This window comes from Vanellus vanellus (genome assembly GCF_965231255.1).
Source record: "Vanellus vanellus genome assembly, chromosome: 3".
Classification (NCBI taxonomy): Eukaryota; Metazoa; Chordata; class Aves; order Charadriiformes; family Charadriidae; genus Vanellus; species Vanellus vanellus.
Genome location: NC_138907.1, coordinates 19,521,194 through 19,538,364, shown reverse-complemented (window position 1 = coordinate 19,538,364; position 17,171 = coordinate 19,521,194). Strand labels below are relative to the sequence as shown.

Sequence of the window (17,171 nt, the reverse complement as noted above, 5' to 3'; positions counted from 1 at the left end):
GCCAGGTATCAGGGAGTCCACAAAGCCCCCAAGAACCACAGGAAACCAAGCTTCACTGGATTTTAATTGTTTTGTTAAATAAGTGAAGGCACACTCAAGAAGGAAACACAACACACTGCTGCTGGCATTTGCAGAATGGTACTGCAACATCACAGCTTAGGTTTCTCTTCTAAAACAGGGGTGATTAAGTAGCTAGCCTTTTCCCATGTCAATGCTATAGCCTTCCCAGTCACCTCTTCCTTATACCTGTCAATTGTGTCCTGAACTGCAGCTTCACCAGTTCCTTACCTGTTAATCCACTGATGATTTGCTATTTCCCACAGCTCTGGCAGAAATCTGGAGAGACAAGTTTGCCCTGTAAGAATAAGCCTGCGTCAGCTGACCATAGCCATCCCCAGAGCCCAGTGTAACGCCACCTTTTCTAACAGAGCCAAGAGATACGCATGCCCTTTCAAAAGGTCTTTCGAACATCCATAGAAAGCATAATTAAAATGCTTTTTCAATCCACAAACACACCATCCCATCTTTTAATCTCCCCAAAGCTGTGTTTTGCTGAAATGGTAGTCAGCAGCTTCAATGAAGTACTTCAATTTTGGGTACACTTACACTGCAACGCCAGGATGAGATCAGAGTGCAGGTAATGTAAACTCTAATACAGCTCATGTTAGGCAAAAGTCATAGCACCACTGCTAGCCCAAACTGCAGCCTAAGAGGACAACTTCCAAGGTTTCCATAAACACACAGTGGAATCTGTTGTGCACTGTAATTTCCTTGCTACCTTCTTCGCCTAAGACAGCACAGGCACACCATCACGTGCCAGGCACAAGTTCACTGCAGTGGCACATCTTGCTGTGCCAGCCGTGCCTTGTTTGGGAATCCAAGGCTACCACACTAATACAAAATAATATTTAAGGCCAAATAGCAATGTCTTCTGTGTTGCTTAGCCGTACTGTAACCAATCGTCTTGTTCCCTACAGATAAGTTATCTGTATTCACACACAAAGCGCCTCAAGGAGGAACAATCAAAATTTGAGGCTGAACTCTCCCACAGCGCCATGAAGGTGATACAGAAGGGAACAGCACGTAGGCTAAAAGGAGCAATGCGACGTCTACTGTTTTAAAGCTGCAGTGGACTTGCTTAAGCCTTATAGGCTTTTAATGAATTCACCTCAATAGTGTTTTCCAAATCATAGACTTGGGGGAAAGTAATCTTCAACATCTCACAGTCTACCAAAATAAAGATGTCTTAATATAAGTTAGAATAAGCCCTTCAGACTCCATTAAACCAATATAAGGATCCTCTCACCTCATTTCTTCAGCTACAGCTTATGAAGTTGACCAGCTGCTAGCAGAAGGCTTCTCCCTAGCATTTGCATGCAAAGAAAAAAGGTCACAAAATTGCAGATATACAAATTCCCAGTTCCTCAATTCCCAAGCCACTTCAGAAGTGAAAACTTCACATTTCTTGCAGCAGCTGGAGTTTTGCTTAGCTTGCTATCTTTTCAAGGACAGGAAAAGACATTTGGTACCCATAATTCCATTAAATGAGCAATTTCCTGTTTTTATTTTCTCTTTATCAGAAGTAAATTGAAGGCTTACAAGTGTCCAGGCAGTACGCGTGAAGCACCTTCCAAAAATCAACAGTACACTCTTTTGCCACCTATTCAGAGAGATATTAATCAATAGCTTGTCACTGTGCTGCAGAAACGCAATGATTTACTCAATGTAGGGAATGGAAGACAAGTTATGTCATTTGGTTGACAGACTCCATGAAAATTACTCAAAAAGAACAGCAAATATCAATTCAGGACAAAACATACTTTATTGTACTGTAATGTCATAAGTACAAGAAAAGTACTGCAGAGAACCATGCTAATGGGGCTTTTAGGTCTGTGAAGGACAGAAGTACAAGATAATGGGGTACTACTGTACTCAGTGCAAAAACTGATTCATTTGAGGCACAAGTACACTATTGTTTAAGCAGCTTGATTCAAGCACAGCTCTGGTATGTGATCTACTCTGTTTTCTTTCTATGTGACAGTTCTATAATAAAGCTACTTTTACATGAAATAGGCAGTAGATTCAAGTCAGGGGTGTCCAAATTGCCACTGGGCAACCAAAAAAAATTAAGAAAAATACTCTGCATAGTCACCCTCCACATTTTCGTTTCAGGTATGGAGATGTGGCTAATGAAAAGTTATTCTGACAGGTCAGAACCCACATCTGTTTGGGTTGTTGGGTGGGGTTCCCCCCCCCGCCTTGCACATCTGCAGGTAACTTATTTCATGTTTACCACAATGTTCCAATATGAAAAAAAAAACAACTTGTATCTTTGATAAGGAATCATACATATCTAACATTCAAAATAATTTCAGCCCTTGAGATCTCAACTTATGGCTTAAAACACAATGAAAGTGTTTGGGCACCCTTGAGTTAAGTTAATGAAGAGCATTTTTGCTAAAAAGGCAAGCAAGATCACTGTTTTAAACAGAGCTGACCTCTACAAGAAGAAAGCAGGAATCCAAGTCACTAGTTACTACTAGGCTGACATATTGCTGCCCAGAAAGATAAAAATGTAACATCACAATGAAAAGGTTCAACAAAGTTGAAAGATAAAGGTTTCAACACCAGAAGCAGCATTTGAAAACAAGCTGTTTAAGTTAATCTTTTCAAGAGATGCAGATTGCATAACTCTAGGCATGAACAAACATGCTGGCAATTTTCTCCTTTTACACAGCAGCTGTGTTTAACATAGGAAGTTCTGGGTTTAAAGAAAGCTACTTGAAGAAGAATTAAGATTTGCAATTGCCTGTCTACTTAATGAGATTAGTAGAGAAACGAAAAAAATTACTACTGAAGCAGTAGTTTCTCAGTGGATCCCTATCATTACAAACACAGCTTCTGATTTGTAAGCAACGCAAGACTAGACAACTATTATTTTATATTATTACTATGCTTATAAGTTACATCAGTTAAAATTAAAAAAAGCCAAGCAGTTTTGCCCTATTTCAAGAGTAGTTTCCAATCAACACCAGTTTACATGGTGAATGGGACTTCACAAATAAACAAGGAATGGTGACATCTTTGGGTTAGGAACAACAAGAAATAATGGGCTCTGTGCTACCAATCAACCTCAACAAGAATATGGCACAAGGGCCAGCCCAAGCTGTACCAACACTGAACCTTTAGCACTCGGCACAAATTCGGATCTCTTTACTTTAGCTAGCAAATCAGGTGAAAAGACCAGGTAAAAAAAAAAAAAAAAAAAAAACTAACTAAAAACTTAAGCCAAAAATTGGAATATACTTTTTAAAAAACATCTGTAGTTTTAAAATAACTTTATGCTGACATCAGTTTGTGCAAACTAAAAAAACAAACTCATTGATTTCTCTCTAACAAAAGACAAATCCCCCAAATATTTTCCTTTTAGCCCATTGTATCTGTAGATACAATCTCAAATCTAACAGATGTAAATGCAAGAGAGAAAAAGTTACAGCATCTGCACAACATTCTTTCTACAAACAGCTGCTGGAGGGAAAGTAAAATATAAAAGAAATAAAGAAAGGAAGGTTCCATCTGAAATACTCTCACAATCTTTTCCACTCTGTAGTCCATGAATCCGACTCTGATGCTAAGGTGACAGTGTATGTAAGCAGATTTTTTTGTTGATTTTATTATTTTTGAGTTTCAATTGAAGAGAACCTGCGAAGAGACTCAAGTCTCTTCAGGAATTGTCGGATGGAACATGCTCCTCAAATCCTTCACTCTCTCGAACCAATGCTCTTTCCAGGATAACACGGCCTTCCTTGTAGCGCTGGCTGTCTTCAGTGGCAAATTCATAGATCCAACCCAGTTTGCTGTTGCAGTTCTTGCAGCTCACGTCTCGAACCATGTGGCGGCCAGTGAGCATGACCCGATCCTGAACTTCACTGTATTGCAGATTTACCACCTGATACAAATACACAGGGGATAAGGAATAGAAAGGATTAGTCTGCCTAGAGCAAAGCATGGCAACAATGTGCACAACTATCAATATTTTAAAAGTAAAGAGCCGGTGGCACTGCACACAAACTGAAAACTGCAGTGTAGTAAGTCAATAGTCTTTGAAAATCTCCTGCTTGATGAGGTAACACTTTGAAGATGTGCTTCACGGGGATGTATAACCCTCACCGTTTAACTGAGAGACATTAAATGGTATCAAAAGATGTATGAGACTGCAGAGCTATGTTCAACTTTGAGCAAGAAATTCCCGGTGAATAGCTTGTAAACTAATTGATATTAGTCCACCTGTAACATAAGTAACCCATTTCTGCAACTGATGTGATCATTTATCCCCAGAAATCAGAACCAAAATATTAGAAGAGGTACTTCTTTAAAAATCTTAGGATGCTTTTGAAATAATCTTAGAAAAAGGAAGGCTCAGTAGCTGAGAACATAGGCATTAAACATTCACCTTTCCTTGTGTGCTATCTCACAGTTTAAAATACACTTTTAAGTTGTTTAGGCAGCAACAACACAGAACCACGATGTATAATTCTAGTTGAATTAAAAGCTGACATCAGAACTATATCCAAACTACTAATATGCAGTAGGATTTTAAAAGATGGGGCTGCTCTGCTTTCTCAGCCTTCCACCTCACTGTGCTTGTTCTCTCTGCTTCACATGTAAGGCTTCTGAATGCAGAAATGTAAAAATCAAACTTCTGCAATTAAAACTCACTGTGTAACCAAAAGAAAAATCTGAACCCCAGGATTCAGTGCTTATCGAATGAGAAAGAAATCAGATGCACAGCTATGGGTTAACAGCATACCACAAATCCGAAGGCCAAGCACAGTTAAGTGAAGACATTACTGATGCCTCTATCAACTCTGCTAATGGCCAAATGGCTTTCAAGGAAAAGCCCAAACCAAAACACACCAATGACTACACGACCAGGGACTCTGTGAGAAAGCAAAGGACGATCACTGTTTTTCAATGAGTCTAACGGGCGAGTCTATATGGAAGAGTTAAGAAATAATACTACAATTCACTCAGAGTTATGATTTTCATATTTCAGTCTGTTGAATTAAATCAAATTTGATCAATAAAAGAAATATTAAACTAAACCAGAGTATTATTGCCTGTAAAAGAGATTGCGGTTACCTAAAGCTGCCAAGCTACTGTTAACTTAAATGTGTTTTAGAAATTAAACAAAATATTACCTAGACTTTTTTTTTTTTCCACTGAGTAGAAGTGCAAATGCCTTTGGAACTCTTTGATAGGCAAAGCTACTCTCACAGTGAATTTGAGTTTCCTTTTACAGAAGTTTCCAAAGTTAAAACTCCATGCATTTTGGCATGACAGCTCTCTATATACACAGTTCTCTTTATAGTCTTTTAGTACTGCACATAAACTAATTTAGATAGTTTGCCATCAATAGTAAATGCCTAATTTGACTTCAAAGACAGCTGAATAGAACAAAATAAAAAATAAAAAAAAATTAGAAGAGCAATTACACAACACTTTAGCCAAGAAGTTTTGAGTTTTGATGACAGATTCATATCCCACAAACTCATTTTTCAAAAGCAACTAGTAGTTCCCCCTCAGCTTCTTACCAACCTTGTTAAAAAGAAAGGCTCTTCCCGTGGCCCCTGTAAAACGAGTGGAGATGAGCTCAGAACGATTGGTGAGAATTGTGTCGCAGTTTGCACAGGAGAACAGGCGAGTGCCACCAATATGATCCAGAAAAATTCTTCCCATTTTTAGAACTTACGTAAGTTTATACTCGAGACCTGAAAGCAAAAAGAAAGATGTACATTAAAAAAAAGCATTGCAGAAAAAAAAAAACCACCACAAAAAAACCAAAAAGCCCCCTACCCTATATATATGGCAGAATATTCTGTGAACCAATTCAGCTAATGCTTGCAGAGGCTCTTTCTTTCATAGATGAATTACTGAACTTATAGACTGTATTCATTCTTTCCCATCAAGACAAGTTCTTTCCCAAACTGATCACCTAACCAATAAGATGACACACCTAGATACCAACTAACTACATTAAATAAGGAAAACACGAACTGAAACCTTTAAAATATAGTTCAGACAATTGCAGACCACTACTGGACCCTATAGTTCTTAAACTCCAGAAGCTTCCACTTCTTTCCTATTTTCTTTTCCTCTTTAATACAATACTGAAATTCCATTCAAATATATTCCCAACAACTCACCCATCTTAGTCAGCATTGGGAAATGAAGCACTGAGAAGTACATTGAGTCACCAAGACAATTATAGTTTAATTTTCCCAAGTCACCCCCCCTTTTTTAAATACATATTTATTTTGTCACTTCCCCTCAGCTTTGCACGATTTATGACATACAGCCACACAACACCACCATCCAGGATGCTTTTGTTGTCTAGTACAGCAGACTGGGCTACTGCATTTGACTTGACACTTACTGGGTTTAATGTACCTAACAACATAAGAAAGGTTTGGATGCTATTTCACATTAAAAACAATCCACCCAAGTCTTTACACCACACAGCTTTATATATAAACGGTTAAAGCTGTCTAATCTAATGCAAAATACTGTGTCATTTACCTAAGCTATTTCCAAAGCATCATTACTAAAATACCTGAGCAACTTCAATGAGGAGAAAAAGAGAGCTGAGAAAGTTTAGAGTAAATCTGCAGTACCTGATAAATAAACCTGCTTGGGAAAATTAAAGTATCTCAAGAACTTTATACCAATTAACATAAATTATTCAAAGTTAACTAGCGAGTAGGCATGGAACATATCAGACAGCTGAAAACTTAAATCACGAAGGCAAAGATAACATGACAAAGGAATTAAATGATGATGTTATTTCCATTTCAACTGCAGAAAAGTTTTATGACTAAGCATCTATAGTTAAACAAGTTAAATATACCTCCATTTACGCTTCAGCTGTGCAATCAGAAAAGAGTATTGTTTCTGCTTTTTTCATGCACAGCAATGCAAAGTAAATCTGACACACTGCAATATTAAAGTTGTGTGGGTTTTACTTCTCAGAGCATGAGACAGTGTGCCATTCACAGAGAAATTAATCAAATTTTGTGCTCAGCAAGCTGAATATTCTACATCAAATGCCTTTAAGAAGTGCAAATACCTAAATTAAACCTACAAGTTTTAGGCGATCAGTTTCTTAAAGCTTACTCTGACATGCACAAAGCACACACAGAATTTAAGATATCATTTTTACATGTAAAAATCATGTCAATGACATAATGATTTTTTTCCAATTATTTCACCACTGTGTTTTCTTACAATGCACAGCAATAAAAAGGGTTCCTAATATTGAACAGAGTGATTTTAGCACAAGTTCCTTACATTCAGACTTTTTCTAATCACTATTAGTTTTTGTATCCCATCTGAAAGACACAAAAAAATTCAAAGCAATGGAACGACTCCTTCCTTTAAAGGTGATATAATACCCCTTTCACTTCTTGAAAGGATAAAGAACATAGGTCTTGAGTTTGACAAAAGTATGCCAAATACTTAGCTGACTGTAGGAGTGTAACTCCTTGTGACACCAATCAAAACACAGGAAGCATTTTCCATTAATTTCTCTAAGCATTATATCTTTCTAATATGCCTTTCTCTTTCCTAGCAAGCAAGGGCAAAAGAAAAAAATCAAAATGAGAATAGTGACAGCATGAAGAAAAATCAACAGACAACAAGTGTGAATACACAAGTATCAGTCAAAGTCTCTGACCAGAAGAAACCACAAATACAAGCAGTAAAAGCAATTGTAACAGATATGCCCATAAGGCACTTGGCCTAGCTCCATGTGCCATCCTTACTAATTTTGGATAATGTTATTTTTGTGTTGATTATATTGTGGATTAAAAACAATTAACTGATCATAAGTTATTGTAAATGTGAAATCAACATCCAAAGGGATGTAAAACATTCTTTCAGGGTAAACACAATGCTCACCCTGTCAGTATTTTTAGAAGCTAACAGGAAACGAATCAAAAGACATCCCTCTCTACCAAGAGCAACACAAACACTAAGCTTGGTAAGTGACAAGAACAGATCCATTACACAGACTGTGTAAAGCGTGCTATTTTGAAAAATATGCATCTGAACACTTAAAATGCAAATACATCACCTACCTAACAACATAATTCACGTTACTGCACCCAGAAAAGCAGTAAACCAAAGTCACTAAAACCAAAATTTAAATACTTCAGACAAGAGTACCAGTATAATTTGTACAAGCAAGTTAGAAGTCAAAGTGACATACAAATGTGTTACTTCTCGATATGGCATTATGCATGGACTGAAGTGTGGAGTCCTGAAGATATTGAAGACTAAAATAAATGCTTGAAGAAATAAGTTCAAAGACTTAAGGCTGAAAAGCCTGCCAAAATACAAGGCGCAAAATCTTCAATTATTTATATCACCCCAAAAAGCTGAAAGTAACCTCATTGAGTATCTAAATGAGAACAAAACTTCCAATAAGACTTGGGTCCCAACAGTAAGACAAAGTGAGATTCATTTGATGGTAACACAAAGCTGTGAGAATTCAGACTAAAGTTACAGTAGAATCTAATAAACCAACTGGCACCAGAACAATTTTCTTCAGAATACAGTGCTTAAGAAAACATGTATTCTTGAAATAAATAAATACATATTTAAAAATTTAGAAAATTAAATTCTACAATCTGCATTATAACTGTCAAAACAGTCTAGGTTTCAAGTATGTTTTGTTTAAGAAATAGACTATCTAATGTTTAAAATAACCTCTACACTTAACTGCCCCTGGTAGATTTCAGCCAAAATAAACAGCAGCCTACAACTATCATTAGCACTTGGTTTTGACTGCTACAGGATTTCAATGAATCTGTAAGGGTCCAGCTGAAGTGTTGTAAAACTAGTCACCTTACATTAGTCTTTGTATTACTGCTCACAGTAGTAAAAAGTACAAAAGAAGCTCCGAAATGACTCCTAGTAAGGGAACCTTCAAGTCGTAGAATCATAGAATGGTTAGAGTTGGAAGGGACCTTAAAGATTATCTAGTTCCAACCCCCCTGCCACGGGCACGAACACCTTCCACTACACCAGGCTGCTCGAAGCCCCATCCAACCCGGCCTTGAACACTTCCAGGGATGGGGCATCCACAGCTTCCCTGGACAATTTGTTCCAGTGCCTCACCACTCTCATAGTGAATTTTTTTTTCCTAATATCTATTCTAAATCTACCCTCTTCCAGTTTGAAGCCATTCCCACTCCTGCTATCATGACATGCCCTTGTGAAAAGTCTGTCTCCAGCTTTCTTGTAGGCCCCCTTCAGATACTGGATATAAGGTCTCCCCTGAATCTTCTCTTCTCCAGGCTGAACAACCCCAACTCTCTCAGCCTGTCATGCTGCATTTGATCATGAATTTTCTAAATAACCTAACAAGGAACTTTTGCTTTTTTCCCCTCATATAAGGTAGAGAAGTTAATTTCAGCTTAGGATGATTTCACAGTACCCTCTCTTTTTTTTTATCCCCCAAGCTAAAAACATAGTATTCACTTATAAGACCAATTCAGAAGTTAATTGCTGCAGATAAAGACTGTTCTCTCCTTATGTAAGGATCCTGTATCCTGTAGGGTATGCTCATTGTACACTGGAAAAAGCAGAAGCACAACAGAACAAGGGAAAGCAATTTTCCTTTGCTCTCAGGCTCATATCCCTTACATACCAAAGTGGTGTGTCCAAAGTCACCCAAGATAACTGCGTAATTTTTTTTCCCCCTATAGTTTTCACTTTCCATGTAAAAGGAGTGGGCGTCTATTTATGTTCACACATACATAAATGATCTGAAAAAAGCCACTTATAGGCAGCTTTTATAGGCAGTGGGAGGGCTCTCTTAAATGAAGAGAAGCCGAAGAATTGTGACACATTAAAGCATTTCTAAAGCTTAAGATCCTCCAATTCAGGGGAGGAAAATGCAAGAGGTGCCCTTACCTATTCATCTACTCTCTACACTTGCAGAGATCAGTGAAAATAAATTCCATTGGTTCAGAGAGCCAGTCAAGTTCCCTATTGCTATTCACAACCCCAGGAACCAACACTACCCTATCACACCAATTCCATGCTATGAGCAGAAATTCCAGAAGCAGTGGACAGGAATCTTAGTTATTCACAAAACCAACTGCTGAGGAAAGAACAGAGATTTTTTTGGGCCATGATTTCATCTTTAAAGTCAGCTAAGCATTCTTTGTTGGCTATGTGTCAGTGATGAGTCCTAGTGACCCTGCCCTCATGCAAATTACCAAACACAAGTCTTAATATTAAATTAATGGCTCCAATGTAAAAAAGGCAGACTTATTTACCTTCACTAATGGGATATAAAGTATCTACCACTTGTCAAATCTACACAGCTCAAAGAGACAGGTACTTTTATGAACTGAGAGATGATGCCACTGTGTTATTAGCTGGCATCCTGATCAACACTATCAACATGCATTCTTGAGAGGACCTTTAGCAGAACAGTCCATGATAGCTCTTATCATTACTAGCTAGTAAGGCTTGTTGACAGTGCATTATTTTGACAGCACAAACCTTGATACAACTTCTTAATCACAGTGAGAAACATTTCCTGTCTGCATGCTTCTCCCAGTGAGTTCGTGGACAGACAGGAAACACAAGCACTGTGGCTGTGTGCTATAATAGGTATTCCTAGAGCAGTGTGCTCCCAAACTTCCACCTGTCTTTCAGTGTTGATTTTGGTGACACTGAGCAACAGCTGTCAAAAAGCTGACATTCAAGAGCTTAAACCTGTCCACTATCTGCACAGAGCTGAAACCACCTGAAGCACTGCTTGGTTGGTATTTGTACTACCTAATCTGCCTACCTTCACGAGCAGTAAAGAACAAAAAAGTAACACAAAGAATTATTTATTAACATTTTTAAAACTAACAGTCAGTGTTTTCTTGTCCCAGAGGGCATCTCTTGAAGACACAGGACCATCAACGTTTAGGAGAGCCAGCAGGCACTTTCTATATACACACTGGACTGCAGATATTTCAGGAGCCTCAGTGTTGCTTCAGCACCATCTACTGCATCTCAGATCTACAACAGAAAACAGCTGCTAGTTAAAGGATAAAAAACTATGACAGCCTCTTTCATCATTTCACCAACTAAAAACATATTCCTTTGTATGGTGAGACAATAAGCACTCTCTCCCCCTTGAAAAAGGGCCATGCATTTTCCTAGGCACCATATAACATTCTCAAGATGTACTTACTCTAGAACCAGGCTTAAACTTCATCTTCGCATCTCAGGAACCCAGCTTGAGCTTCCTCTTCTCATCTCAAAGCTGAACAAAAGAAGAAAAAGAATATTTAGCACAGCTACACAAAACCACACATTAAAGAATCACTGCATAAGCAAAAAAAATAGAACTTGCTCCTTACCTTCCCAGGTTTTTGCTGCTCACAAGTGGGGTTGCATCTGAAAATACACACGTGGTCAGTCTCTTAGGAGGTCTGAGATTCAACCGTCTGCCATGGACTTCTGTGACTGCTGAGGTAAGCAGGGCCCAGCCTCTGGCCTCTGCCTATATGTACAATTCGTTATCAGAAAGCACCACACATAGCCAAATGTGAGGAAAGAAAGTGAACTGAAACAGTATGCTATGCTCATTAGAACCATCCAGCTACAGTAGCAAACTGTACAAGGAAGTTAATACAGTCAAATGACTGTATTAAAGAGGCTTTGGCAAAGTAATAAAAGCTGTGCCCAGATGCAGTGCACGGCAGTTGCCTGGAACAGGTTGTCTCGCAGGATGAAGCTGCATTTGTGAAAGTTACACTAGTCTAATTTTCTATTGCAAGCTACAGTAGTATAATTTTCTATTGCAACCTGGTTTTATTTCCAGGTAAGGCGAAAGCGTCACATCAGGATACTGACATTTAAATACATTAAAAGAACATTATATTGGTGTATGCAATAATACAGGGTAGTTTATTTCTAGTTAACAGAGAGCAGAGCCATACAGATGGGTGCTTGTTTCTAATACAGCCCCCATATCTCAGCATCTCCCACACAGTAACTTACACCCTCACGATACTCTTGCTAGATAACATATAAAAGTATTGGTTTACAAATGGTATCAGATAGAGATTAATTCTTTCCCACTACTACAAAGTCCAAAAGCAGCAAATATACCCATCTCCTTATTTCTTTTTTCCCTTTCTTGTTCCCTTTCCCTTCCTTTTCCTCTCAATTCCTCAACTGTTTTTAATTATTTGATAATGTAATAAATTTGTTCTTATATTAATTAAGCAGATGAGACAAGTTTTGCCTATTAATCCATTCTGCAGCTTTCAGAAAGCCAAACTAATTCAGATTTTATGTTTTCATTAATTTTAGTGATAAAGTGATACAAGTCTTCACCCAAAGGCAACACTGGTTTTATGAGTCACAAAAAAAAAAAAATTAAAAAATCACATAAACTTTAATGAAATGGTGAAAAGACAATGATCATCCAAACTTCCATACAAATTACATCCAACTGGCAGAAAGGGTGCTAACAGGCTTAGTGCATCTCACCAAGAAATTTTTATATTAACTAGGAAACTCCTAAATGTAGGTAAAGGCTCCAATACTAAAGAAAGCCTTACTATCAAACCACAGTGTACAGGCATTTCGTCTACACATTAAACAAGATATTTTTAAATTAAATCTTGCTTAAGGGAATTACGTATTTCAGCAAGAGCTGAGCAACTCAAGATTTCAACATAGGTCAAATGATAGTAAACAAACATGAACCAGTGACCTAACTTGGACAACACTACTTCAAGCTTGTGACAACTACCAGTAGAGGGAATGCTAAATATATATATGTATATTTGTGTGCATGGGTACAACTCTTGGTCTGTCAGATGACAGGTAACAAATCTCGTCTGTTCTTATTATCTTCTCTACCAGGCTTTAAGGTGCAATTTCTTTTGTCCTCACACACTTGGCAGCCACATCTGAAACTCACTCATCGTTATTATTAAAATCTATATATAAACAATTAGATCTGCATTCTATAAGTTAAGTACTTCCACAAGTACGGAAGTGAAAGTAGCAGATGACAGAAGCCTCCAAACAGTATTTCTAAAGACTAACATTAGAAAAAAGGAGTAACACTTAAAAATGGACAGTTTCACTTGTCACAAACATCACTTGAATTCAGCTATCTGGAATGAGTCTATACATAACTATAGAACAGCTATGTATAAATCTGTTATATATACAGCTATATCTATAGCTATATAGCTGAACCAGCTGCATGAGGGAATCTTTACAACCACGGAGCAAGTTCTCTCACTTTCTACCATCAGTCACAAACAGTAGTTATGCTAACAGTTAATCTACTGCCATTAGTTGCTGGCATCAAGAGTTGCCCTGTGACACCTACCCCTTGCAGAAGGAGCCATGCCCTGTGCTTCCCTCTCACGGGACTTGTGTACTTCCTTTGTTATTCCTTCAATCTAACCCTAGCACCGTGTTTATTGTTTAAAGAAGACAAAGAAAAATAATTTATTAAATTATTAGTCCAAAATACAGCCTTTACTCTTAAATAAGCATGCTTTCACACACTAATCTAATCCATATCTGCTTGCACAGTACAGCCGAGGTCTGTACACAGAGTAACAAACGAACAGACAGATGACAGTCTTTGCATTCCTTTTTGCTTTGACTAGAACCTTTTCTAGAGCGAAAAAGCGCCTGCCAAATATTTCAGTTCCCAGGGAATCCATACTCTCACGGGCAAAACCCAACCTACGAGCTGACAGGCGACTCTGGCTCGCTGCTGAGAGAGCCGCGAGCACACCTCCATGAGCAAAGAGCAAACTACCCGCTCCTTTTCCGACAACCACCTTCCCCTGAGAATCACCGGCCGGGCCGGGCCGGGCCGGGACGTGGGATTTACTCGGGGCTGCTTCGGCGCTGAGTAAGTCTTCGAGGAGCGGTTGAACAAGCAGCACCTTCTGATGGGGAAGGCAGAAGAGAGGCGCGTCAAGCGGCACTGCCGCCGCCGCCCTCACCGGGCCGCGCAACCGGCACACCCGCGTTAACGACGGGGCTGGGGGCGGGGATAGGACACGACACGGACGGAGCAAACACCACCACCACCCCCCGCTCGCCCCGAGCCCGCTGCCACGCTGAGGGGACCGGGGAGGGGGGATCCCCACCCCCCGCCCACGCGTGCGCGCTGACGCCCCGCGCGCCCAGGCCGTTGCCCCCGCGCCGCCGCCGCCGCTCCACACAAAGCCTCGCGCGGGGGCGGGACCCAGCTGAGCGCCGTCACGGGGGCGCGCGCAGCCAACCGCCGGCGGCTCGGCCCCCGGCGCCGCCGCCGGGCGCTGCCGGCAGCGCAGGCAACTTGACAACAAACAGGAGGAAACAGCTGACGGGAGGCCCCGCCGCCGCCGCCGCTGTGAGGGGCGCCCGGACCGACCACCGCTCCTCCGGGCGGCCCCGCCGTCCCCACTCCCGGCTGTCCCCTCTTCTCCCTCGGCCGCGTGGTGTGTGGGGGGGAGCCGCACACGACGCGGCGGAGGGGCCCGGGCACGGCTCCTCATGTCGTCGTCCCCTCCCCTCCCCCCCCCCCTTTCCCCGCCCGGGGCCCCGCACAGGAACCGGCCCGAAAAGTTGCCGCCGCCCCGCCGGGGAGGGGAGGAGAACCGGCGGTGCGGGGCCGGGGGAGGAAGTTGTGGCCGCAGCGGGGAGGGGGTGCTCGGTGCCGGCCCTGAGCGGAGGGCCGGGCAGGAAGGCTGGGCGGCGCTGGGAGACGCTGACGGAGAAGAGGACGGGGTGGGGGAAGGCCGGTGCTTTGTCGCGGCGCCGGGCCGCAACGGGGCAGGCAGGGCCGGCGCTGCCCGCCCCCCCTCCGCGCCGCCGGGCCGGAGCGGCTCGCCCGGGGCTCCGCCGCGGCCCGAGACACACAGTGCCGGGGCCCGGAGCGGCGGCCGCCACCTCCCTCCCCAGCCGCCGGTGGCCCGCCCCGGCCTCCCTGGGCAGTGCGGGGCGCGACACGGCCCCCCGCCCGGTTACCTGGCGCAGGGGAGCGGCGGCGGCGGCTCCGTGTACGGTGTCTTCCCCCCGCCCTCCACAGCCCCGACGCTCCGGCTCGGCGGCGCGGCTCCGCCCCCTGGAGGCCCCGCCTCCGCCGCACGTCAATCAGCGCTGCCGAGGCTCCGCCCCCGCCGCCTCACGGCCCGCCCCGCCCCCGGTCGCCTCACCGCCGCGCCCGGCGGGACGGCGGCGGGTCCGGGCAGCCCTGAGCGTCGCGGCCCTGGTCGGCGGGAGGCCGGGGTCGGGCGGCACTTCAGCCCTTCCCCGCCTGCCAGGTCTCCTCTGCCGGAGCCTGTCAGCCGCCGCTCCGAGCCTGGTGCCCTCCGCTCCCCCCTTCTGCCTCCCAGGCCCTGGCTCCTCAGAAGCCCTGGTCCCAAGCCTGCTCTCGGCCCCAGGGCCCTGCGTGCCCAGGGACGTGGCCTGCCCTGGCACTGAGCTTCACCATGCCGCAGGCCCTGTGAGGGTTTGAGGTGGGCAAAGGCACCGGGATGACTGTCAGCTTGCATCCCCACCTCAGTGAAGCTGTGACTGGCAGTGTGTCAGGCCACTCAAGTTGAAATCTGCATGACACCTTAAATGTTGCCAATGATGGAAGTGAAAGATTGGGGAAGAAAGTGTTTTGTGGCCCTTCTTGGACGTTGGTTGCAAGCATGGATTCCCTGCCAGTTTTAATGGCTCAGTGCTCGCACACAGATTGCATCCTTGGCAAATAAATAGTGGTCTTAGCCAAAATACAATAAAAAAAATCTTTTTGAGTTGTTGGCTATGAAAAAAAGACATGGAAAGGTGTGTTTTTTTCCTTCTCCTATGCAGCAAGCCATGCCATTTTAAGGATTTCTGTTCTAATCACATCACATCCACATTAGAGAACGTGTATTTTTCATGTACGGTGGTGATTCCTGTGTCTGTCCGTGTGGTATCACCAGAGGTTTGCAGGAAGCAGTGACTCAGCAGGACTTTTCTGTCGTTTCACATCAAAGGCAAAGGGACATCTCTGTGAACGTACGGCAGGCAGCACATACTTATATGCCCAACTGTTCTTCAGCTTGTGTCTTCTTGCGTGGATTTGTTCTTTGACCATTAGAAATAGCTAGGTAGAGGGGCATGCAACCGTCTCCATGAGGGCAGTCAGTCAGTGATGGGTCAACATCAATATGTTAGAACTGGTGTTTGCTTTGGGCAGGCCTCCGAAAAATCAGGTCTCTTCAGTGTGGTCAGCTCTGGCCTGATCCTGAACAGAGCTGTGCATTGACATTTCTCATTGACCTGTCGTCAACCTCTCTGTAGATCATGCAAAGGAAGTGAAAAGTGTTGGAGCAGTCTGTCAGACAGCAATCACCTCTTAGTTAATGGCATGGGGACAACAGAAGTACTAAGAATATTAGAAGGAAACCATGAAGACTGTGCCTGGGGTCCCATTCACCACCAGCAAATGGAGGAAATAACTGGTCTAACATGCCCTGTTTGCTAACAGGTTGACCTGATCTGCTGTTGTGCCTCGCTGAGTAACTGTGAGCTTTGTCCCTGGTGGATCTGCTCACTCTCGTCACAGGAGCTATATGAAGGTCAACGTCTTAATCGTGTTTGCAAAGCTTCCATAGAGATCACTGTAAACAAAGCCAAAACAAGAGGAAAAAGAGAGGCAAAGCAATGGTGCTTTAGTCGGCGTCAGTGACTCAGTCTTATCCAGGTACGCATAAGCTCTCTGCTTAGCTTTGCCACTGAGGCATCCGTGCATCCCTGGGCAAGTCAGTTCTTTTTGCCTCGTTTTCCCTCTGTAAGATGGGGAGAGCAATGCTACCTGCCTTACTGGGCAATTGCATGTTTGCTTAAGTACTGTTCTCCAGTCTGGGCATATGGAGGGGATGTATGTATGTCTGAACATTGCAGTCATCATAATAATAATACCATGAAAATAAAACAAAGCCCAAACCTATGAATAGTATTAAATTCTCGACAATAGAAAGCGTAGCTGTACCAATCAGAAAGAAACCAAATTGACCATGAGACAAGCAAAGAATGGATTAGCCTGCACTTGACAGATGGTGCCAGGGACTGATGTTTTTATTTCCCTCGCAGAGCAGCTTAGA

General features: G+C 42.5%; 1 protein-coding gene across 6 annotated transcripts; it reads right to left on the bottom strand.

The window, feature by feature from the left end:
* Positions 1-1,620: 1,620 nt before the first annotated feature.
* On the bottom strand, positions 1,621-15,166 carry YPEL5 (yippee like 5). 6 transcript variants are annotated; one of them, XM_082481105.1, is made up of 7 exons: positions 15,061-15,127; positions 13,421-13,499; positions 11,427-11,569; positions 11,258-11,329; positions 10,931-11,082; positions 5,599-5,771; positions 1,621-3,949 (listed from the first exon to the last, which is right to left on the bottom strand). In XM_082481105.1, exons 6-7 carry the CDS (start codon positions 5,737-5,739, stop codon positions 3,725-3,727), a joined length of 366 nt encoding a protein of 121 aa, XP_082337231.1. In that variant the 5' UTR covers positions 5,740-5,771; positions 10,931-11,082; positions 11,258-11,329; positions 11,427-11,569; positions 13,421-13,499; positions 15,061-15,127; the 3' UTR covers positions 1,621-3,724. The 6 variants fall into 6 exon arrangements, with proteins under 6 accessions (XP_082337231.1, XP_082337229.1, XP_082337232.1 ...); XM_082481103.1 differs by lacking the exon at positions 13,421-13,499 and having other exon boundaries at positions 15,061-15,114; XM_082481106.1 differs by lacking the exon at positions 13,421-13,499 and having other exon boundaries at positions 11,427-11,463; positions 15,061-15,112.
* Positions 15,167-17,171: the final 2,005 nt, after the last annotated feature.